General features: G+C 42.1%; 1 protein-coding gene across 7 annotated transcripts in view; it reads left to right on the top strand.

Annotated features, from left to right (window-relative positions):
* The window catches only part of LOC117965865 (uncharacterized), a 189,850-nt gene that overhangs the window by 101,321 nt on the left and 62,479 nt on the right, over positions 1 to 26,050 (top strand). Inside the window, exons 1-2 of one of the 7 annotated variants that reach the window (XM_059011946.1) lie at positions 21,592 to 21,612; positions 22,052 to 22,106. The exons of 3 other annotated variants lie outside the window; for them this stretch is intronic. In XM_059011946.1, coding sequence (XP_058867929.1) covers positions 22,076 to 22,106 — 31 coding nt within the window. In that variant the 5' untranslated portion in view covers positions 21,592 to 21,612; positions 22,052 to 22,075. Of the gene's footprint in view, positions 1 to 21,591; positions 21,613 to 21,812; positions 22,107 to 26,050 lie in introns of those variants that run through there. 3 more of the 7 variants (XM_059011952.1, XM_059011948.1, XM_059011951.1) reach the window with 3 other exon arrangements.

A 26,050-nucleotide genomic window follows, 5' to 3' on the forward strand; every position in this document is an offset into this window, starting at 1 on the left:
ACCTGCTTTATTCTCACCACATACAGCAAGCATTAACGGATCACGACTCTTCCGCGGATCAACTCATTCGTGGATAGAACATTTCACTTTCCAATCAAACTGGAATAAACGCTAAAAACAAAACTTAACTAAATTTAGCAAACAAAGGCGCTCTGTCTTTTCCTGGCGTTCACAAACACAACCTCTCTCTGTCAAGGGCACACCCCGTCACCATCCAGCAGCCGGCTTTTAAAGCAGCACGTCAATTAAGACAGCTCATTTATCCAATAGACTCCGGACAGAACATATTGCGCTCATTGGTTTCAATAAAGTCGTCATAATACCAGGACCAACAGGTAGAATCCCAAACTAATATAATAAGTAAGCACCGTTTACATCCTTCCCTGCTGATTAGTCAGTGTCCCCACGACATAACCAATTAAATTATAACCACATCTACAAACATACCCCAAACAAAACAAAAAACCAATCAAAGTCTAATCCCGGAAACACGAGGGTAATAACCCCTTTGTTGTACGTTCAGACCTTCGCGCAGCCAATACAGGTCCTCCAACACTAGGCCCAGGGTCAACTGGGGGAGGTGTAGCTCCAATTCTTTGGCCAGTATCCCCCACTTCTCCATCCAGAGGAGGCTCTGCAACTGGGAGTCCTAAGAAAGGGAAGAAACCCCCAAACATTTCCCCCACATTCCCCTCCCGTAACACATTACCCTCAACACCCTGGACAACGGGGCCCAGTGCTCTCTCCACAGATGGTTCTATTTGAGGCAGACAGGGGCGAATCAAGTTCCTATGCAAAACCCGCTCTCTACCCTCACCATGTTCAGGTTTAAGAACATAAACTGGGATATCGGGATTTGATTGTTTAACAATTAAGTATGGATTACTCTCCCAATAATCACTTAACTTACCCCGACCTGTAACTCCCTGCCTACGAACCAACACCCGTTCTCCGGGTAACAATGGGACCCCTCTTATCTTCTTATCATACTGTTCTTTCTGCCGATCTCTCGCCTTCTCCGCCTGCTTCCCTGCTGTGACATAAGCATACTCCAGTCGCTTATAGTGTTGGCTTACCCACTCGTCTGATGAACCACGCCCTGTAGCAACATCTTGATTTATCACCAGGTCCATAGGCATCCTTCCATGTCTTCCAAACATCAGAAAGAAAGGAGTATAGCCTGTAGTACTGTGCACACTATTATTGTAGGCGTGGGCCATCTCTTGAATGTACTCTGTCCAATGCTCTTTCTTTTCCACTTCCAAAGTCCCTAAAAGGTTCAGCAGGGTCCGATTAAATCGTTCACAACTTCCATTACCTGCTGGATGGTAAGGGGTAGTGTGGCTTTTCACAGTTCCATATAAACGACACAATTCTTTAATCAGGTGAGATTCAAAGTTCGCCCCTTGATCGGAATGTAGACGGACCGGACATCCAAATGGCTGAATGACATACTTCCACAAAGCCCGCGCTGTTGTTACTGCAGTCTGATTTCGGGTGGGTACTGTCCAAGCAAACTTAGTAAAATGGTCAGTAATAACCAACACATTCTGACACCCGTCGGATGAACATTCCAAACTCAAATAATCTAGTGTAACCAGTTCTAATGGAGCGGAAGTTTGAATGGACACAAGAGGGGCCCTATCTGGCCTTACAGGCATCTTCCTCTGTTGACATCTAGGACATGCCGCACATCGATCATTAATATCTTGAAGGGAATTGAGCCAATAAAAACGAGCACTCACCACTGCAAAAGTCTTGTCCACGCCAAAGTGTCCAGCCTTTTCATGATAGTCCTCCCACACTTGAGGACGAAAAACGGCAGGCAACACAAGCTGGTGCTTTAACTCCTGCTCCCGAGGGTCCCTCCTAGTTCTATACAAAATGCCATCTCTAAAAATAAATCGATCCCATTGGCGCAAGGTCTTCAACACATCTTCCGTCTCTTGAGATCTCTCTCTTGCATTCGGACGATGACCCCGCTGAAAAAAATAAAGCACTCTACTCAACACTGGATCGTTACTTTGAGCCTCTCGCAACTCCGCTTCAGTCCATGTGGGAAAAAGTTGTCTTCCTACTTCCCCACAAAAAATCTTATCTGACCGTCCATAGTTTGACACCCCATGGCAACAAGCTTTAACCACTTCAGGCACAACTAGACAAAATGCCGGAACCTCCAATCCATCTCGATCTTCCATCTCAGCCAATATTGAAGCAGGTGGGTATCGGGACAAAGCATCGGCATTAGCATTGCTTCTACCTGGTCGGTATTTAACATCAAAGTTATAATTAGCCAGCTGTGCTGCCCACCGTTGTTCTACTCCGCCCAAATTAGCAGTCTGTAGATGGGCCAGAGGATTATTATCAGTGAAGACGGTAAAGTGAGAGCCCGCCAAATATTCATGGAACTTTTCAGTAATAGCCCATTTAAGGGCCAAGAACTCGAGCTTAAAAGAACTATAATTGGCGTCATTCTTCTCAGAGGGATGCAAACTCCGACTCGCATAAGCGATTACTCTCTCACAACCATCTTGTTTCTGGGAAAGCACGGCCCCCAAACCCTGGCTACTCGCATCCGTATAAAGAATGAACGGAGCTGTAAAATCTGCAAAGTTCAGGATAGGGGCATCAGTAAGTAGCTGTTTAAGTTGTTGAAAGGCAGTTTCACACTCTTTGGTCCACTGCCACGGAACAAACCCTGACCCTGGTTTTCTTCCTTTCTTCGACACATTACACAATAAAGCATGGAGGGGACTTGCGACCCGGGAGAAATTTTTAATATAACGCCGGTAATATCCCACAAAGCCTAGAAATGAACGAAGCTCCTTTACAGTTGTCGGAGAGCTCCAACGCTGGACAACCTCAATCTTCTTTGGGTCAGCCTGAACACCACTCTCCGACACAATGTGCCCTAGATACTGCACATGTTTCTTCAGTAAGCAACATTTAGATGGTTTAAGCTTCAATCCATTATGTTGCAACCTAGAAAATACAAACTCGAGATGTTTAAGGTGGGAAACAAAATCCGGAGAATAAACTATAACATCATCAAGATATATAAGCAAAGATTCAAAATTCTGTTCTCCAAGGCAGCACTCCATTAGCCGCTGGAATGTGGCCGGGGCGTTACATAAGCCGAAAGGCATTCGTTCAAACTCAAACAATCCCATGGGAGTAGTGAAAGCAGTCTTTTCCCTATCTCGTGGATCCATCTCTACTTGCCAGAATCCACTAGCGAGATCCAATGTAGAAAACCAAGAAGCTTTCCTCAGGGATGTCAAAGACTCTTCAATCCTGGGCAGAGGATACGCATCTTTGTGAGTTACTAGGTTTAACTTGCGATAGTCGACACAAAATCGCAGAGTCCCGTCTTTTTTTTTGACCAGAACTATTGGAGCAGCCCAAGGGCTGCTACTTTCCCTTACTATCCCAGATCCTAGCATACTCTGCAACAGGGTTCTCACCTCTCCGAAAAGATTGGGCGGTATCCGTCTATACCTTTCTCGCACTGGAGCAGCATCTCCAGTCCGTATTTGATGTCGCACAGCGCCTGTCCGTCCATAATCTTCTTCATGGGTGGAAAAAATACCTCGATATTTATCCAGGAGCTGCTTCAATTGGATCCGCTGCTCCTCACTTAATTCTACATCTGAAAGATCAAAAGCATCATGATTACAATCACTTTCTCCTGACGCAACCTTTTCAGTCTGTAGCAGGCGTACGTCTACTATTCCTGGTTCTATTTGCGCCATAAAAACATCATGTTCTTCAGTCACCTCCTCAGATTGAATTAAAAACAATTCCCCTAATTTCTGATGGCTGTGTAACAGAACTGGTTCGCTGCCCGTATTCCTAACCCGCACAAATAGTCGTCCATTCTCCACAGTATTCAAACTGCGGCCTACCAGTAAAGACTGCTGCTCCACCAAGGGTTCCACTAGACAGCTGTAATCCTGCCCTCCCGGACCAGCTCTAGCTCGGCCTCGGATGAGCATGTCGCTAAATCCTGGAATCTTGAGAGGAAAACGGTTAGTCGTACGAACAAAACCAACTCGTCCAATTTTATCTGCAAACCCAGCCCTCTTAGCACATACCTTCAAGACCTGTCCCCAAGCTTTTCTTCCAGAATCATTCAGACATGTCAGTCCTTAAAGCTTACTGGTCTGTTTCTTTTGGAACAATTCCTCCCAACACTCCTGAATAATATTCATACCTAACAAGGCAGGTGTAGATGGCAAACAATGATCTTGTACCAGCAAAATGCCTCGTTGAGGAATTCTTGCACTTCCAATCTCAATATCCATCACAGCCCAACCTTCATAGGGAATTGCTAACCCATTAGCAGCACGTAAAGAGAGCCAAGCGGTAGGGTCTTGCAGATATTTTCCATGCTTCCCAAAGTGTTGTTCAAAAAAACTCTGTCGTAACATGGTAACTTGAGAACCTGTGTCCAGCAGACATGGTACTGTAATTCCTTCCATTAAAACTTCCACCATAGGGCTATCCCCAATCACTCCCTCCATCAATGGTATTTCTGGACCTTGACTAGTATGGCCCACCGTTCGGTCCAACAAGGTGGGACGGGCTAGTTTAAAGGCTCAGTCGATGAACTTACTGGCCTCCCGCAATAGCGTTCTATATGTCCTGGCAGATGACAACGTCTACAGATTGGCCTTCCTTGGGGATCATAACTATTAAACTGTCGACGGTTAGTGGAATACTGACTTTCTATCCTATTATGAGAGGGCCTCACTCCATCTGCTCTTGATTCTGTAGGGATAGATGTCGATCTCCAGCTCTGCAATTCCGCACGCAATTCTCCTAACAGACTCTGGGTCAGTTCATTCATTTTACCTTGTATGTCACTCTGCAGTTCAGCACGCAATTCTCTTCTCAACAATTGCATCTCTTCCACCACAGTCTGAGACTTTTGCTGAACTGAGCTTTGACACTGCAATACGGTAGATTCTTCTCCCTCAAATGCCTCAACACGCAACACTGCTTCTCTTCGGATATCTGTAAAAGACAACCCATCATTTAACAAGATCTTTGCTCGTAGTTCTCGCCGCAACATCACGTCCTGCAAACCACTCAAGAACTGGTCCCGGATTAAAATGTCTTCCTCACCAATCACTCTGGAGTCCCGTTTCTTCATTCTGGAGAATAATTCTTGCAAACGTAATGAGAATTCCCTAATATTTTCTGTTGATTTCTGCCTGCAGCTGAAAAACAGGGAGCGTAAGGTCGAGGCAGTTGTCTTATCTCCATACAGTTCTTCTAATTTCTCAAATACTTGTTTTACTGTACGTTTGCTTTCATCTGGCAAAATCTGCATTTCCCTTTTTGCTTCCCCATCTAAACTAGAGAGCACAATATCCAACTGCTTAGTCTCCGGTAATGCATAGATTCTGAACATAGCTTCGAGACTAGACTTCCATTCTACTAAACTCACATCCCCCACACTACAATTACCCCCTTTGAATCTTTGGGCCCATGAAGCCCCCATCATAAACGGGAACATCATCATTGACCCAGAAGCTATACTAGGCCCCGCTTCCTCATTAGACATATTACACCTATCCTAAATGAGATCAGCACAGAAAAAGAGTCCAATCCTGCCGGCTACGCCAAGTTGTAATACCCAGGGCCAGGCTCTTTTCAATTGGACAGCCGATCTCAGATAGGACAAATGTACAAACAAGGATAATTCAATCAATTATGTCTTTAATAAAAAATACAATTTAAAAGAACAGAAGGAATGGAGAGAGAGAGAGAGAGGATACAATGTCGATAACAAATTCTAAAACGACACTTCACTTAACACATCAATACAATATAGGACCAAAATAAAGAGTGAACAACCCAAACAACTCAATTACACACTTTTCAAATAAAATCAACACAGTGCAAACAAAATAAAAATAACCATTTAACAGATCAAACAATCAAAATAAAGGAAAATCTCATATAACATAACACCATGAACACAATATAAATCAACAATTTGCAAAAAGAAAAGAACAAAAACAACATTAACACAGCAAAGCAAAATGGTTGAGAAATGAAAAGGTCCACAATTTACAAATGAACTGTATACAAAGTGACAGTGCCATAAAGAATAACTATAAGATAAATCCTATAGACAAAGCTCACACTCCATTAACCCCCCAGACAAAACATATCCACCAGCACAATTAATACAATAATTAAAATAGAATTACCGGTTTCAATTCTATTAATAGATACATCATAAAATCAATTAACCCATAAACAATAAATAGTAGCCCTACGCGAGGAAAAAACAGAGAGCCAATATATTACAAGCGTCGATTTAACCATAAACTCTCAGCTACACAAACCTGCTTTATTCTCACCACATACAGCAAGCATTAACGGATCACGACTCTTCCGCGGATCGACTCATTCGTGGATAGAACATTTCACTTTCCAATCAAACTGGAATAAACGCTAAAAAAACAAAACTTAACTAAATTTAGCAAACAAAGGCGCTCTGTCTTTTCCTGGCGTTCACAAACACAACCTCTCTCTGTCAAGGGCACACCCAGTCACCATCCAGCAGCCGGCTTTTAAAGCAGCACGTCAATTAAGACAGCTCATTTATCCAATAGACTCCGGACAGAACATATTGCGCTCATTGGTTTCAATAAAGTCGTCATAATACCAGGACCAACAGGTAGAATCCCAAACTAATATAATAAGTAAGCACCGTTTACACAGACGTGCAGTCTCAATGCATGTTCAAATCCACCTCATACAGAGAATGTCGGCAGCAACTGTTGGGAGATGTTGCATGCTTGCCTTTTAACAAATGCCAGCACTCTGTTTTAGTAAGGAAGCAAGTACCGCTATTTTAGACTTTTTTAGTGCTCTGAAATATTAGGTGTAATTCATGTTTAAACAGGTCCGCGAAATGTCCGTGAAATCCTCATTATAATCCTAATCCTAATTGGATGACTTGGACATGGTCATATGATTGAATCCATTTTTCCCCCACTGCGTTCGGTACTTGCTGTCTTTTTTGCTTTTTAGTGACAGACTCGTCAACACCAACCATCATGACACTTCACCAGTAAAACCGGACGCACAGGAAAACACACAACACATCCCGCTTCACGTGACTGTGCAGGTTAACGTGATTGGATAGCCGCATGACGCAATGCAAACAACTCACTCAAACAACACGCCCTAAACCAGTAGAGTATGCTGTTGCACCCCGAGGCAGTACTATGGAGGATAATTTGTGCCAAAATTAAATAAATAAATAAATAAAATTCGAAATAAAAAAAATAATAAAAAAATTAAATAAATACATACAAATATAAATAAATAAATATAAAACGAAATAAATACATAAATAAGTAGAAACTGAAATAGATTTAATAATTTATCTATTTATTTATATATTTATTTCATTTTTTATTTCTTTCTTTATTTCGTCTTCATTTTGGCACAATCTTTTCACCCTTGTATTTCGAGCTACCGTCAATCATGTTCGATGGGCGGGACAGTAAGTGACTCGGTGATCTCCTCTCTTTGCCTGGTAGTAGTGCGGAGAGGTGTGCAGTCAGGGCTACAGTTTTTCAATGCTGTGAATATTCCATACATTACAAATGTGTGCAGCATGACTTGTAGGAGTCTTATCCTAGAAAAGATTAGGGAGCTTTTATCAAGTTGAATGTGGGTCGGTAAATGACTTTATTTTGTGTCGAGTAGATTGGCTGTTGGAAAGAATAGGGCAGATATTGGCATGTACTGATGAACATATTGATGAAGGTGGCAGAACTAACTTGCAGATAATTCGCCATCAAATTCTACGCAGTACCAGTGAAGACAGTACAGTAGAAGAGTCCACAGCGGTAGACCAAACTGGGACGGGAAAATCTGGACGTCCCAAGATATTTTTACCCGGGGAGTCCTCTCCTCACTAGTGATGTGCAGTTCATGAACGAATCGTTCTTTCTGAACGACTCACTAAGGTGAACGATGGGAATCGGATCAGAGTCCCCATTGAATCAGTTCTTTTGATTCACCCCATGAACAAGCTGCGTGGCGCACAGGAGTCGAGTTACCAGCCTATCAAAACTCATGAAATGATTCCTTACCTCTCGAGTCTGGCTGATTTGTTCGTTGTAACAAGGAAACCGGGCTCTGTCTCAGCTCGTTGAGTGTTATGAAACTGAAGACCGTATGTGCCATGTTGGATCCAAATTCCCGCTTACTTAGTGCATGATAAGAACTCTGTGTGAGCCAAAATGGCGTCAGTTACATCCTCCAGACCAGAGCTATGTATCTATGACCCAGACGGTGTGTACATTTTAGAGAGCAGCTTCACGCTGTAAGGAACTCAGATTACAAGTTTGTGCACCAGAATTATTATTATTATTTATTTTTCTTACAGTTCTTCTTAGTTTACTATGTACGTAACCTTGTGTAAGTTTGCCAAACAAATAAATAATAAAATGAATCACTACTAGTTGTAGCCTATGTGTGTTTGTTATTTTTTATACACATACTAAATTAATCATATCTATAGTTAACTATTTTGCACAAATTATGATTAATACTTCTAAGTCATCTTGAGTAAAGTCAGCCAAATTACTAAATAATAATAATAATAGTAGAGATATACACCTCATTTCCAAAATAAATAAAATACAAACATCTACTGGTATTGTAACGTTATTGTACCCAAGGCTTAATTATATAACTTGTGATTACATATTTGACCTTGAGGAATGAATGTATTTTATACATGATGATTTACAACTACGGTTAAATTTTATAATTTTAATAAATTATTTTATAATTTAATAATTAGTCCACAAGGTGACACGTATCAGCTACGATACAACGACCTTTTAGGAGGATATTGCACATTCTAACGGATGACGTTCATAAACGTCTATTATATTTTACATTATTAAATATACATTTTCTAAATGTTATTTTACTGTGGTAAATACTAAATATATACACTTTTAAACTTTGTTTATATAAAATGTACATGTTGCGGTTATGGGTGTGCTTCAACGTGTGATTGATCACATGACTAATCCCTAAAGGTTTACTGGATAGAAGAGGAATTGGGCAAACAGCGTTTTGCTGTGTGCTGAATAAATACCACGGATTAGTTCCACAAATACCACTCGTTCGAGACTCTCTTTTTGTTGTTGTAAAAAACAATGGGTGACTCCAAATGTATAGAAAAAAAAACACGTAAGAAATGAAATTGACTATTTATTTTTTAAAGATTAAATTAAATTAGATTGATACTGATGGCTAAACAATGCTAATGGTTCAAACTGTTATGTTATCTCCAGGATTCTAAATATATATTATTATTATTATTCTCAAACTATACTTAATGTTTATGAACCCAGTCAACCAAATATAGATTCTCCCTAGCTTTTGTGATGTGCAGTTCGTGAACGACTCGTTCTTTCCGGTTCAAATAAACCTACGTAAACAATCTTAATGCGGTCTACATTGATTGGTTTTGTGTCATTGGATCAGTGAATCAAATGAAAGAGATGAATCGATTCACCAAACTGAACTGAATCAAATGAATCGATTCACCAAACTGAACTGAATCAAATGAATGGAGTCACTAAAAGGAATCGAACTGCCCACCACCAGGCAGAGTTAGGAGATCAGCGAGTCACTTACTGTCCCGCCCATCGAGCATGATTGACGGCAGCGCAAAATACAAGGGTGAAAAGATTGTGCCAAAATGAAAAGACGAAATAAAGAAATAAAAAAAACGAAATAATACTTATATTACGTATTTATTTCGTTTTATATTTATTTATATTTGTATGTATTTATTTCGTTATTTATTTCGAATTTTATTTATTTATTTTTTAATTTTGGCACAAATTATCCTCCATACAGTACAGCAGCCACATCTACGAAATTTCCTAACGAGAAAATAAAAATGTCACATTTTTCATCTGGGTTTTCAGCGTTTACTCTAAAAAATCTGGTCAAATGGCGTCCCGACAGTACCTCGATCCGGACGCGGGACAAAGCCCCTAATATCTGGATTATGCTAATTTGATCTGGATGTCTGGTCACCCTACATAGCCATACTTAAAATAATAATAATAATAATAATAATAATAATAATAATAATAATAATAATAATAATATCAAGCAATTACTTGATTACTGTCGCGTAATTTTGTAATGGGAAATTATCGCGTAATTTGAGGTCCTCGTCCTCAATAACCACAAGGTGGCGCAGTCACATTATTAACATCGATTTAGCTCTATGTACATAAAGACCTTTTACACGATCACATTTACACATGCAGAATGTTTATGCTGTTCTATGTTGTTAAAGTAAATAAAAACTGTTTGTTTTAAAACATATTTTTGTTTGTACCATTAGTTTATGCAAACGCGACACTAGTATCACGTGACACACCTGCAGAAATTGAATGTTAAGCAAATGTAATGATGTGCAGTTGCGTATCATGACCACAAGGTGTCTGTAATAGATTTGATAGTAACCCAGCTAACACAATGATGTTCCCAGAACGTTAGGAGAATGTTATTCGAAAGTCAGGATAACATTAAATAATGTTTAAAGAACATTACTTTTGAAGGTTTTAGTAACGTTACGAGAACGTTCGTAACTAATGTTATGAAATAACATTGACACTACTTTCAGGGAACATTGCCAACGACACAAAATGATGAGTTTATTCCCAGTTAATTAGAATCCCTCTTGTAAATGTACTCCCTACTATCCTACCTGCCAATCTCACGATCCTGCTCTCCTACAGCAGCGACCTCTTCAATAAAGACAACCACACAACTAACCCAATTACATGAGAGGATTCTGGAGATATCAAAAGCTCCGGGTACACAGCAACACACACACACACACACACACACACACACACACACACACACACACAGGTGTGGAGAGGTCACATGAGGTTTATTAGAAATGCATCCAAAACTGATACTGAACTTGAAACCCAGAGTGTTTATAAGAATTCAAAAGCTCACTTCAGAGGAATGATTGCCCGGCTTCACTGTCAGTTCCACGAAGTTGCCTTGAAAAGAAAAGGGTTGGGTTAAAATGACAGTTTGGAGAAAGTACATGCACAAGTAAAAAGGTACGTTCATTTAGATTTGAATGAACATGAGCGTGATTCACCTGTCGTTCCTTTCCTCCTGTGTGAGGCGTGAATCTCAGTGTCTCTGCGATGAGGTCTTCCACGTCGCTGGCCTTCACACGTCTGTCCGGCCCATAAACTGTTTCTACAAAACAAAAGAGCTGGAGACAGAGATTAATAACCCTGAAAATAAGAGTCTAAACGGCAAAAACATCATCCCAAAAGCTTTGTTCAAGATCATTCAAATTAAACTGTACAATGCTCATTTACAGCAGCTTTTTCATTTATGTTAACAATTGAATGAAAAAGTCTTCCCTCGATATTAATTTACATATTTTCATGAACTAAATAAAGAAATATGAAGATGGCTTCTCTAAATATATATGAATATACAGAATTAGTGGAAATGATTCTGCAGAGGCCAAGACCCTGAAAAGGCTTTCTTCCTTTCCTGCCTTTAGGCTGTATTGAGCCCAGAGGGAATGTGACCTCAACGCCCCAGACCTGCCAACCTTGACATTTCTTTTTGAGTAGCACTCTTTCACGCGGACATCTCGGCTTCCCCTCAGAATTGCTTTAGGGTATCAAACAGCTAAATGCTACACTCTGGAGAGTTCTGAGGATGAAATTATCAGTAAAAAAATAATGAGATTAGCTATGATTGTTTCAGTTTAAATTTAATTTTGTTTACCTTTGTATAGATGAAACCTTTTTAATTTATACCAACTGAAAATGATTTCAAGTACAGAAAATAGCCATTTTTGTAGTATGTTGGTATTTTATTTACTGTCAAAACATAACATTGAAATGTATAAGCTTCTAAAAACAGAGAAACAAAGCACTTTCAAAAAAGGAAAACAAACCCTTGTAAATAGTCACTGAGTCAGCACCAAATGCAATAGCTATCCACAAAGTGAGTGTTAGGAACAGAAAGGAATCCATCAGGTCAAACTGCACTTTCAGATCTTGAATGTTTAGCTTCATAGGTGGCTGACCTGGCTTTCCTGAGCAAGGTGTCACGAAAGGTTTGTGTGTGACACACTCGCTGCTTCGCTGACATCATGACTTTGTGCGTTACCAGTGATCTTAGCATGTCTGTGCTCAGGCTGGCTCTGTGTTGGGTTTTGTTTTTGGTCTCCAAGCTGAACACTCTTTCACACTCAGCATTACTGTGGAAGATGACCAAAATGCCGAGCGCGGTAACATTACAGTAACGCCCGATTCTTTTGTTTAGTTTCCTTCTGATCCAGACAAAAACAAAAAAGACTGGACCCATTCATCTGCAGTGAGCGCTTCATAAAAAGTTAATATCAGTAAGCATATATCAGTAGTTCTGATATTACGTTATTATTATTAGTTGTAGTTTTATTAAGTCCCACTTTAACACGCTTACTTATATGGCAGTTTTTTCATAAATATTTAGCTATACAGTTAAACAGGATTACACTTATGCGGGTCGATTATTCCCAGTCCTTACATAATTATTTATTTATTTTTTTTTACCGTTAACAAAATCCATAATGCTACATTAATGATCTTACTGAACTTCAATATAAAATCACAAACCAGCCGTTTATGACTTGTTTAAAGCACAATGAAACGGCATTTATCTACACTGTAATTGTACGCTACTTGCAAAGTAAACAGAAGCCTTACGTATCTTAACCACATTAACAATGTTAATGCTGTGCTCATTTTTATAAAATCGAATTTTACTGACATGCCTGTATGGTAACATGCGTTTGTGAAAAACGGGACAACGAGCCAAAAACAGAATATTAAACTTCAATATTGTACTATATTATTATAATAAATGTACTTACTCCCTCGCCATTCTCGTAAAATCCTCATTCAGCTGTATTTTCTTTGCATGCGATGCAGTCAGGGCCGTGTTAAGCCCCTGTAAAGTCAAACTGATAACGGTTGGCTTATAAAAAAAGCATGGACTAAACGAAACAATTTGCCTATTTTTAAAACATTTTGTGTCCTTTTGCATGCCATAGTTACTTGACACAATAAAAAAAAAATCTTATGCTAGCTGGCGTTCAACTAAAATAAGCTAAGCTGAGTAGTTAGCGGCAAACATGTCACGGAAATACAAGAGCGGTGTGAACAAAAACAAAAATCAATAAACTCAAACTAGCTAAAGCCGAGGAGGTTATACTGTAAACAGTACCCCAAAATTAACTAAACTCTTTAAAAGTCAGTGTCAGAAGAATGAAAGTGAGGAAGAGCCACCTGAGTCAGAGGAGCAAGCAGAGCGCGGCGAGTCGGTTAGCGCTGAGTGCACAGCCACTACAGCAGAGGAGAAAAATGAGAGCCAGCCATTGAACTGCCAAGGCGGGAGAAACTGACGAAACAGATAATGCTATTGCTAGCTCCAATACGGCATGTTGGGGTCCGATAACCGAGGAGGTGAGATCGCACTGGGTGAGCAAGGGCCCCCTTATTTGCCGGAATAAAGACAGTAATTTTTTGGCCTCAGTGAGAATTTAATGAATAACTGAATTATTGAAGTTAATAACTGAATCATTTAAGTCTCACGTCGATTGAACATGAACTGCTTCGCCAAATGGACTTAACAGACATTATTAAGGAGTTCTCAAGTTTGAAAGCAAGAAGCATAAGATCAAGCAATGGTAAGTCAACGGTGTCTTTATACTCTGCACTGTTAAGGAGGCTTGAGAGTAGCGCTGACTACACTGTGTTTTTGTCTAATGTCACATCATGCTGCGCTGCCTGATAACATGGTCCCACCGACTACAACTCGCGTTGATTTAATTCGAAACGATGCGGTCGGTAATGAGAGCTAGTGGTAGTGCCGACTACCATACTATTGTGCATGCCATAGCTACTGTGATGTGAGTGGTAACGCTGTCCACTGCCTATTCGAATGACGTGGTATTGTATGAGATTGTGCATGAGCGCAGAGCATGGAGTAGTGGTTAGGGCTGTGGACTCTTGACCAGAGGGTCGTGGGTTCAGTCCCAGGTGGGGGACACTGCTGCTGTACCATTGAGCAAGGTACTTTACCTAGATTTCTCCAGTAAAAACCCAACTGTATAAATGGGTAATTGTATGTAGAAATAATGTGATATCATGTAACAATTGTAAGTCGCCCTGGATAAGGTTGTCTGCTAAGAAATAAATAATAATAAATAAACATCAGCTGATTGTACAGTATTAATGGGGGGAGGGGTTCCAAGGGGGCCCCTGAAATGTTAGTAGCCCTGGGCCCCCAAATACCTTAATACGGGCCTGGATGCAGTTATCTAAACCGAGCACGTTTTTCTTTAAAACGCAAGTGGGGTTTTTACCCCAGACAAAAATGAATGCTTAAATAATGCATTAATTAAAAAACAAAAGGCATCGTAGCCAGTTTGAAATAAATAATTTCCTCACAAGTCACAGTACTTCACACTCCCTACAGTGTGTCCGAAACTAGCAGTTGAAACACAAGCGTGTCAGCTGAACAAAGCCTGATAGGCTACAGCAGCAGGGCAGTGATTATATAAAGAAACTGGGTGCTGGGAATATCTGTCAGTCAACCCACGATAACTTTTTTTTCTAAACGGTGGTTGGATCGTCAACTAAACTCAAAACCTGATTGGTTATTCTATTACGTAACTAAACTCAAAACCTGATTGGTTAATCTATCTTGCTTGCCGGCCCTGATTTTAGATTCAACACTTTAACTACAGGCAACATCATGGACGATAAGCGAAATATGGATTGCGTATTAATGCGTAGCATCTCTGATAAAAGCGTACCCGCGTATTACCAACTCGAAATGCGTAGCGGAAACGCAAAATGCGTAGAGGTTAGCTGGTCTGAAATAAGCTCATTTGTAAAAGTTAGTAAAGAATGGCGCTATATAATCTAAGGAAGCTGAATGTGAACTCCTAGCTGGAGCAACGAGAGAGGGAGAGAGGGGGCGGGGCAGAGAAGGAGGCGGAGACGCTGCTAGGCAACCGGCTCCTGAACATTCCACTCCGCTGAGCAGAGACCGTTAGGATTTAAAAATGCCAAAGTTCCGAGCGGCGTCAGGCGCTTCGTTTAATTAAAAACACCGTTGCTGATATTTTAATTTTGAAGATAACCATATTTTAAATACTCAAATAGCACTGTATTAAAAGCACTTTACTTCAGTTCCACACCTTTTTCCAACAAATAAAAGAAGGTACGTATTTATAATAAGTATATTTGTTATGATATTAAGAGTAAACGAATGTGCTACAGTCTGGTGTATAATTTATTTATTTATAAAATGTTGTAGTGTTTCATTTTTAATATTAATATTTTATTGTTTTCTCAAAATAACATCCATACATTATCAGTTGATCTGCTAGTGTAATCAAATCTCAATATTACTCGTCAGTAATTCATATAGACACGATGTGGTAACTTCAAGAAGTTAAAATGGAAGGCTGGATTACAGTTTAACCAAATAAATAAATAAATACATTAATAACGACATGAAACAAAAATACGTTTTGGTAGCACATACGTATTTAAATTACAAAATGCGACCCGTTTTAGAAATGGATTTATATACTAACTGCCGTATTAATGTAAAATGATATTTCAGAGTGTTTGAGGTGCAGACTCGCATAGGTGATTTGTAAAATCCAGTAGTGTTGTAGCGGTCCGTGTGTTTGTGTTTCGTGTTGTGTATTCGCTCTTGTCTCCCCTGTCTGGGTGCTGTTATTACCGCTGTATTGTGTTCCTCCCCTCGTCTGTATTCCCTGTAGCTGCGGGTTCGCTCTGTCTCTGTGGCTGTGCGAGCTGTCCTGCACGCAGGGTGCGCCCTGCTCCCTGTCATTGCCTGTTAGTTGTGTGTACCCATTGGTCCTGGTGTGCGGCTGGGGGCCAATGGGATAGCTGTTAGCTCCGGCACTCGATTAGCATAAAGGGGCGGAGCTGAGTTATAAAAGGGGGCGTTGTACGCTTATTGATTTAGGGAAAGCTGCGAAGCGTGGCGTGGCGTGGCGTGGCGTGGCGTGGCGAGGCGAGGCGAGGCGAGGCGAGGCGTGGCGTGGCGTGGCGTGGCGTGGCGTGGCGAGGCGTGGCGTGGGATAGCATCTTAAATAAAGCTTTGAACATGGAAGCAGCGTGTTGTCTCCTTCTCTCTGCTTACTGCGTTAAACGCTACATTACTTACCACTCGGGGGAAACAAAAATGATTCATTTGGAAAGAATTCGCTGTAAGATTATTTGGATAAATACTCCAAATAATAGATGTGTGGACTTTTGATTAAAATATACCCACATGTATTTTTGTTTCATGTCGTAATTTATTTATTTATTTAAACTTTAACTGGTGCTTTCATTTGAAGCTCTTGCTGGTGCCACGGCTTGTCTCTGTATCTATTCACTGATATTTGAGATTGTGTTTAGTACACACTAGCAGCTGAGCTGATAATCTTATTGATGTTATTTTGTGTAAACAATAACACGTTATACTGTATTACAAAAAAAAAGACTGAGGAGGAGGCAGTGTGGTTCAGTGGTTAAAATCCCTTGTAACTAGAAGGTCACGGGTTCACATCCCACCACTGCCGCTGCCTGACTCGCTGTGTGACCCTGAGCAAGTCACTGAACCTGCTTGTGCTCCATCCTGTGGATGAGATGTTAAATCAATGTCCTATTGGAAGTGACAGTTCACAGACTACATCTTAAAGCGCTTTGTGATGTTGGTCCACTATGAAAGGTGCTATATAAAGACATTATTATTATTATTATTATTAAAGTATACTGAGCCGAGCGGGTGATGTCATAGGTTGTCATGGCATCGCCGCTCATCACGGGAGTGGTTATCCTGGACAAACGCTTCCTTCGCTAGGTCGGAGAAACGCTGGAGTTCCGCTGGCTTCTCAATAAGGATCCCGAGGTATCCAACCTGAATATCTAAATCAATACAGTGACAACAAAGGAGTGTGACATCTAACCCTAATGACTACATTAATTATTATTATTATTATTATTATTATTATTATTATTATTATTATTATTATTATTATTAAACCTATTGCTAATTAAGCAGTAATACACGACAGGGTGTGTGTGTGTTATCATGAGGTAATATCACCACGCCTTGGGTGCGTTGTGAGGCACTAGATGAAGTGGAGTCCTTCAACCGCCCAGGAAGTGGTGATATATCTCATGATAACACACAGACCCTGGAGTGTATTACTGCTATTGTTAAATTGGTCTGTGAGTGTGGTGTTGTTGGTAAATGGAGAAGACTTTAAACTTTATTTTAATATTTGTTATGTGTCTCCCCTTCCACTGAGAGAAGTAGTTCCACAGTAACTAACATTGTTAGATTAACAATTAAACATTGATTTAAAACCGTTTTGTATAATATTTTCTTTTTCGGGGACTTTGATAATAGTTTCTTGTTTAGTCTTTGTAGATATTGAACTGGATCATTGTTTCAACGTGTATGTCTGGGTTTTGTCCAGTAGATGGCGCTGCTGCTGCTGGTGTGACGTTTTGTTTAAATCAATGTCAATGTTCTTTTCAGTTAGCCAGTCATGGAAAACTTTCATAGCCCATTCTGTCTGGTGCTTGGTGTTTCCCTCAGTTGTATTCATTTCTAGGTTGTCTAAATCTGCTTCATTTACCTCAGTATGGCGAGATGTTGACATTTTGTTTTGTAGTTAATCTCAGGGATTGCTGTCATGCTGACTCACTCGAGTGGTGTTGTAGTTAATCTCAGGGATTGCTGTCATGCTGACTCGAGTGGTTTTGTAGTTAATCTCAGGGATTGCTGTCATGCTGACTGACTCGAGTGGTGTTGTAGTTAATCTCAGGGATTGCTGTCATGCTGACTCGAGTGGTGTTGTAGTTAATCTCAGGGATTGCTGTCATGCTGACTGACTCGATTGGTGTTGTAGTTAATCTCCGGGATTGCTGTCATGCTGACTGACTCGAGTGGTGTTGTAGTTAATCTCCGGGATTGCTGTCATGCTGACTGACTCGAGTGGTGTTGTAGTTAATCTCAGGGATTGCTGTCATGCTGACTCGAGTGGTGTTGTAGTTAATCTCAGAGATTACTGTCATGCTGACTCGAGTGGTGTTGTAGTTAATCTCAGGGATTGCTGTCATGCTGACTGACTCGAGTGGTGTTGTAGTTAATCTCAGGGATTGCTGTCATGCTGACTCGAGTGGTGTTGTAGTTAATCTCAGGGATTGCTGTCATGCTGGCTCGAGTGGTGGTGTAGTTAATCTCAGGGATTGCTGTCATGCTGACTGACTCGAGTTGTGTTGTAGTTAATCTCAGGGATTGCTGTCATACTGACTGATTTGAGTGGTGTTGTAGTTAATCTCAGGGATTGCTGTCATGCTGACTGACTCGAGTGGTGTTGTAGTTAATCTCAGGGACTGCTGTCATGCTGACTCGAGTGGTGTTGTAGTTAATCTCAGGGATTGCTGTCATACTGACTGACTTGAGTGGTGTTGTAGTTAATCTCAGGGATTGCTGTCATGCTGACTCGAGTGGTGGTGTAGTTAATCTCAGGGATTGCTGTCATGCTGACTGACTCGAGTGGTGATGTAGTTAATCTCAGGGATTGCTGTCATGCTGACTCGAGTGGTTTTGTAGTTAATCTCAGGGATTGCTGTCATGCTGACTCGAGTGGTGTTGTAGTTAATCTCAGGGATTGCTGTCATGCTGACTCGAGTGGTGTTGTAGTTAATCTCAGGGATTGCTGTCATGCTGACTGACTCGAGTGGTTTTGTTTATCCAGGCGTACACTTGCAGTTGGTGTATTGATTTTATTTACGCCGCTTCACAGAAAGAAGTTCCGCACTGTTGTGTTATCACCAGATATCTAATGGCTGGGGAGAATCGATTATTTTCGCCAATTGTTTCTATCCATTTAATAATATATGTTATAGAATGAACAGGGGTAGGGCCAGATAGAAGAGCCTGAAAAGAGCATCACTGCTGTACTTGTGCTGACAGACACAAGTCATCTTGACATTGGAGAGGGGAAGTACTTGCAGGGACAGTTAAAAAAAGGTCATCACAACATTGAAACTTCCTCATTATGCAAAGGCCCTGATACTAAAATAAACATTCAGTTTATATTTCTACACTTTTATTTTGGTGCTCATGAAGCTGCTGTGTTGGCAACACTGGAGGTTTTTAATCCAGAGCTGGTATAGCATGAACTCTACCACTGGAACCAAGTCTCTCTGCAGAGCAGACCCCCTCATCTAAAGATGATTGAGAGCATGTTTGGTATCAAGCAGCTCAGCTCCCCTTTTCAGAATCCCCTCTTGTCAGTTTAACAGGGGGTGCAGGGCTGCATTCCAGTATTCAGGCTCAATTTACAGACGTGCTCAAATTTGTTGGTACCCTTACAGCTCATTGAAATAATGCTTCATTCCTCCTGAAAAGTGATGAAATTAAAAGCTATTTTATCATGTATACTTGCATGCCTTTGGTATGTCATAGAATAAAGCAAAGAAGCTGTGAAAAGAGATGAATTATTGCTTAGTCTACAAAGATATTCTAAAATGGCCTGGACACATTTGTTGGTACCCCTTAGAAAAGATAATAAATAATTGGATTATAGTGATATTTCAAACTAATTAGTTTCTTTAATTAGTATCACACATGTCTCCAATCTTGTAATCAGTCATTCAGCCTATTTAAATGGAGAAAAGTAGTCACTGTGCTGTTTGGTATCATTGTGTGCACCACACTGAACATGGACCAGAGAAAGCAAAGGAGAGAGTTGTCTGAGGAGATCAGAAAGAAAATAATAGACAAGCATGGGAAAGGTAAAGGCTACAAGACCATCTCCAAGCAGCTTGATGTTCCTGTGACAACAGTTGCAAATATTATTAAGAAGTTTAAGGTCCATGGAACTGTAGCCAACCTCCCTGGGCGCGGCCGCAAGAGGAAAATCGACCCCAGATTGAACAGAAGGATAGTGCGAATGGTAGAAAAAGAACCAAGGATAACTGCCAAAGAGATACAAGCTGAACTCCAAGGTGAAGGTACGTCAGTTTCTGATCGCACCATCCGTCGCTTTTTGAGCGAAAGTGGGCTCCATGGAAGAAGACCCAGGAGGACTCCACTTTTGACAGAAAAACATAAAGCCAGACTGGAATTTGCTAAAATGCATATTGACAAGCCACAATCCTTCTGGGAGAATGTCCTTTGGACAGATCAGCTCTATGTTCACAGACGAAAAAATGAAGCTTTCAAAGAAAAGAACACCATACCTACAGTGAAACATGGAGGAGGCTCGGTTATGTTTTGGGGCTGCTTTGCTGCGCCTGGCACAGGGTGCCTTGAATCTGTGCAGGGCACAATGAAATCTCAAGACTATCAAGGCATTCTGGAGCGAAACGTACTGCCCAGTGTCAGAAAGCTCTGTCTCAGTCGCAGGTCATGGGTCCTCCAACAGGATAATGACCCAAAACACACAGCTAAAAGCACCCAAGAATGGATAAGAACAAAACATTGGACTATTCTGAAGTGGCCTTCTATGAGTCCTGATCTGAATCCTATCGAACATCTATGGAAAGAGCTGAAACTTGCAGTCTGGAGAAGGCACCCATCAAACCTGAGACAGCTGGAGCAGTTAGCTCAGGAAGAGTGGGCCAAACTACCTGTTAACAGGTGCAGAAGTCTCATTGAGAGCTACAGAAAACGTTTGATTGCAGTGATTGCCTCTAAAGGTTGTGCAACAAAATATTAGGTTAAGGGTCCCATCATTTTTGTCCATGCCATTTTCATTTGTTTTATTATTTACAATATTATGTTGAATAAAAAATCAAAAGCAAAGTCTGATTTCTATTAAATATGGAATAAACAATGGTGGATGCCAATTACTTTTGTCAGTTTCAAGTTATTTCAGAGAAAATTGTGCATTCTTCGTTTTTTGTGGAGGGGTACCAACAAATTTGAGCACGTCTGTAAACCCTGCCTTGCCTTCACTTCCTCTCACTAGCCACAGACACGTATTTCCTTCTCAGAAATGAACGCAGAGCAGAGCTGACTGCTTCCCAGCAAAAAAGGAGAAGTGTGTTCTGTTTTTGAGTTGATAAAAAAAAAAAGTTACATATGACACTATAGTGTTTTGGACAGTACTGTAGTGTTTTTATATGAATTAACAATTACAATTGTAATTGATTCAGGTCTGTATGATACTATAGTGTTTCTGGACAGCACTGTAGTATTTTTCTATGGGTAGCAGGGTGAAACCTGGCCTCCACTGGTAAAAGGCATGAGAAGTTTGTGAATATCTGTCTGTCTGCACCACTGAGCCCCGAAGAGACACGCACTGAAAGGAGGAAGTATATTTGCCAGGCTTTTGCTTTTGCAGTTTCTATATTAGTCACAGGTTATATAAAAAGAAAACAAAACCTAATAACAAGGCTCTTCAAAACTGCAGTCTTTTTGTACTGATATCACAAGTTGTGTGCCACCCAAAACCTTTTAAGGGTAAGTAAGTAGACATTGTTCTGTTTTATTGAGGGAATTCGTAGATATTAACTAAAGAAAATGTTTTACATAGGATTGCTTTTGAACCTCCCCCAATAGGGAACAACCACAGGCCGTATTGTAAGAACACAGAGAGCAGTCATGTGACTTCTCCTTAATGAGATTGTTCTGCTAGTTTTATTCTGTTAGAATTGCTTACCTCCTTTACTGTAAAGCAGCCCTTGGATAACTGATTGCACTGTATTAGTGTCTTACTCTGTTACAAACAATGTGTGGGCCTGCCTGAGACCAGGACTGTTTACAGCTCTGCAGTGTGTTCAGTGTGTCTCTCTTTCCTATGCTGCATTAGATTATAATGAGGATTGCAGGTTTCTCTTATATATAAGCACAGTTGGCTGGACATTATTCCTGATATCACTGTCTTTGTGTGTCTAATCAGTTGTGTGGATGATCAGTACAGAAAATGGAAAAGAAATCTGCAGACGTGGAAACAGGTAAGAATGAAAGAAAAGTATTTTGATATCCAACAATAAATGATACCATTTGAGTAAAAGTAACAAAACTTCTTAGTGCAGTAGACCGACTTTTTAATACAAGGGCCTTTTCAGTGTCTGTCTGACTAGACATGTATCTGCTAGACTTCAGTATACGTATAAGCCCTTTTTCGCTCGCTTTAAATCAACTCTCAAGACGCACATGTTCTCTCTTGCTATCTATGCTCTTTAAGCCTGATATCTGCTATTAGCTGCTGTGTTGCTGCTACTATTTCATGTATTATGCACTTTCCACTGTATTTAAAGTATTATACATTACTTTTTTAAAATGTATATCTTGTATGATGCATTTCTCTGTATTTAAAGTATTATGGATTTTCGTGTTGTTACTGCATCTTGTAAAGTGCTTTGTGATGGTGGTCCACTATGAAAGGCACTATATAAAATAAAGATTGATTGATTGATATTGTAAATGTATAAGTCTCCCATATGAGAATGCAGTAAACAGACAGTGAGGAATGCTATTGTAGTGTAAAAATAAACACCATTGTGGAACACTGCAGTTATAATATCCAAATCTTAAAAAAAAAAACACTGCTTGTGATTAGCAAAAGAACTTTCTTGCAAGTTCCCATTTTTTGTAGGTTTTTTGGTTTGTGTTTGACTGTGATAGAAGCTAGTTTCTCCTGCCTCCACACTGTAGATTCACTCTCCCTGTGCAGCAGGTATCAGGACATCACCACCATATTAACCACTGGCTCTCACTTAACTACTGTAAAACCTCCACACTGTAGATTCACTCTCCCTGTGCAGCAGGTATCAGGACATCACCACCATATTAACCACTGGCTCTCACTTCACTACAGTAAAACCTCCACACTGTAGATTCACTCTCCCTGTGCAGCAGGTATCAGGACATCACCACCCATCACCACCATATTAACCACTGGCTCTTTTTCACAGTTCAGTATTCATTCACAGATACACGATGCAGTTCGGTCTCTGAGTTAAAGCTGATAGGAATGTTGATACAGTAATTCCACCCCCTAAACTATTCTGACAGGGCATGTGTGCTGAAACTATCTAGACAGATACATCGGCTTGGAGTGATTGTTCCACAGCGACTGATCTGGGGTCAGTTTACCTGAAACACACGACAGTAACACTGATATTTACAATTCTAAACTCCACAAACCTGCAATCTGAAACACACGACAGTAACACTGATATTTACAATTCTGAACTCCACAAACCTGCAATCTGAAACACACGACAGTAACACTGATATTTACAATTCTGAACTCCACAAACCTGCAATCTGAAAGGATTCAAATATAAATCAACTCCATTTCTATGCATTATCTAAAGAAGTGCAAGTCCAGTCTTATATACTGTCACAAAGACGGCCAGAGTGGGTTGCGTCAGACCAGAAAGGAATTCAAACAAAGAGACGGTGGTTGTGATGAGCTGAGTGCAATGGCTGCACTCAGCGTTTAATAACAAAATAAAAGGTTTAAACAACGGAATACAAAACAGGACACGGCACTGGTAGCCAAAAGAAACATATAAACAAAACGGACTAAACACTTAACAAACGGTGCACGGAGACAAACAAACACGGTGAGTACAAACACTTTATGTTTACGATTTTACTTATTTTAACTCTCCTCTCTCTCTCTCTCTCACCCGTTCTCCTCTTCCGAACACCCAACCCCCACTGAATGAAAATGTGCATCTATATATACTGTTGTGCTGGGATTCAATTACTAATTAATTATTCACTTGAATCCCAGCACGTGAATTAATTACGTGAAACCCCGTGTTCACATATTATATTTTAAATGCACGTGCGTGATGTGCAATCCCGTGCCTAAATACAAATATACACTTTTTAAATACACGTGAAACACAGACCCGTTTATATCCCGTGTACCAATGACTATACACCAACATTTACACACGCAACATACAACACAGAACACAAATGCACACAGGGGCGGGGCGCTTTGCCACATATACCCCCCCTTGTGCGCAGCACACATGGCCTCAACGGCCACCTCCCCCCTTAAATACCCAGCAGTCCAGGCCAAAGTCTCGGGCTGGGAAGGGAGGCTTCAGTGGGCCCATGGCTGGAAATGCTGTCAGCTCCCCTGCCGGTAGTGGCACGGCTGACAGCATGCTGGTCCCGTCCTGCAGCGAAAAAGCTGCGGGGGCAGGTGGTCCCCCGACCTCCCCCTTCTTCGTAGCCGGCAGCTCCCTCCTGTGGGGCTCCGGCCACAAGAACTCCTGCAGCGAAACTGCTGCTGGGGAAAGTGGTCTCCAGACCTCGTCCCCCTTCTTCGTGGCCGGCAGCTCCCCTTTCTGGGGCTCCGGCCACCGTACTCCCTGTGGAGGTACGGGCAGCAGAGGCAGCTCCTGCTCCTCTGCTCCGGGCGGTGGCGGAAGCAGAGGCAGCTCCAGCTCCTCTGCTCCTGGTGGTGGTGGAGGCAGAGGCAGCTCCAGCTCCTCTGCTCCTGGCGGTGGTGGAGGCAGAGGCAGCTCCAGCTCCTCTGCTCCTGGCGGTGGTGGAGGCAGAGGCAGCTCCAGCTCCTCTGCTCCTGGCGGTGGTGGAACCAGCAGGTATTCACCCTCTGCTGGTGGAGGTGGGAGGGGCCAGCAGTCCTCCCACTGCGGTGGAGGTGGAACCAGCAGGTATTCACCCTCTGCTGGTGGAGGTGGCGGAGGTAGAGGCGATGGGGCTGATGCTGGCCACTCAGAGGGAGGCTGTGGCGGTGCTGGCTCCCTCTGCTGTGGCGGCTGGGCATGTGCGCGCCGTGCTGCCTTCAGCAGCATAGCTAGAGGCTGCTGGGGGACACCAGCATCCTGCCCTTCTCCCCCCCAAAAATTTTCAGGGGGTTGAGCCTGTAACCCCTCCCCTTCTGGCTCTTGGGACGGCACCAGCAGGTATTCACCCTCTGCTGGTGGAGGTGGGACCAGCAGGCATTCTCCCTCTGCTGGCAGCTTGGGTCCTAGGGCTGTGGACGCACCGACTTCCCTCTCTTCGGGCTGTGGACGCACCGACTCCTCCCTTTTGGGCTGTGGACGCCCCGACTCCTCCCTGTTGGGCTGTGGATGCCCCGACTCCTCCCTGTTGGGCTGTGGACGCCCCGACTCCTCCCTGTTGGGCTGTGGACGCACCGACTCCTCCCTGTTGGGCTGTGGACGCACCGACTCCTCCCTTTTGGGCTGTGGACGTTCGGGCTCCCCCCACTCAGGCGTAGGACGTTCGGGCTCCTCCCACTCAGGCGTAGGACGTTCGGGCTCCTCCCACTCAGGCGTAGGACGTTCGGGCTCCTCCCACTCAGGCGTAGGACGTTCGGGCTCCTCCCACTCAGGCGTAGGACGTTCGGGCTCCTCCCACTCAGGCGTAGGACGTTCGGGCTCCTTCCGCTTGGGCTGTGGACGCTCAGGCTCCTCCCATTTGGGCTGTGGACGCTCAGGCTCCTCCCATTTGGGCTGTGGACGCTCAGGCTCCTCCCGCTTGGGCTGTGGAGGCAAAACCAGCAGGCATTCACCCTCTGCTGGTGGAGATGGGGACAGCAGGTACTCACCCTCTGCTGGTGGAGATGGGGACAGCAGGTACTCCTCTGCTGGTGGTCCTGCTACCTGGGCTGCTGTTCCATTTATGGTTGCCTCCAGGTAGCTGAGGACAAACTCCACACCTTCCTCCAAGGTGTTTGGGGTGTGTTCCTCCTGATATGCCTCCCATCTCTCACAGTCCATCATCCACAGAGCCCGGACGACCATGGGCAGAGACTGGGCCTCCAGCCCAGCATTCTCCAGGAACCAGCCCCGCAGTTTGATGGCGTCTTCTGCCATTGCCTCTTTTTTTTTTTTTTTTTTTTTTTTTTTTCTAAACAAAACCCCTCCTGGTCTGACGCTTGGAGGCGCGGTTATCCCACGAT

Source organism: Acipenser ruthenus, chromosome 43 (genome assembly GCF_902713425.1).
Source record: "Acipenser ruthenus chromosome 43, fAciRut3.2 maternal haplotype, whole genome shotgun sequence".
Classification (NCBI taxonomy): Eukaryota; Metazoa; Chordata; class Actinopteri; order Acipenseriformes; family Acipenseridae; genus Acipenser; species Acipenser ruthenus.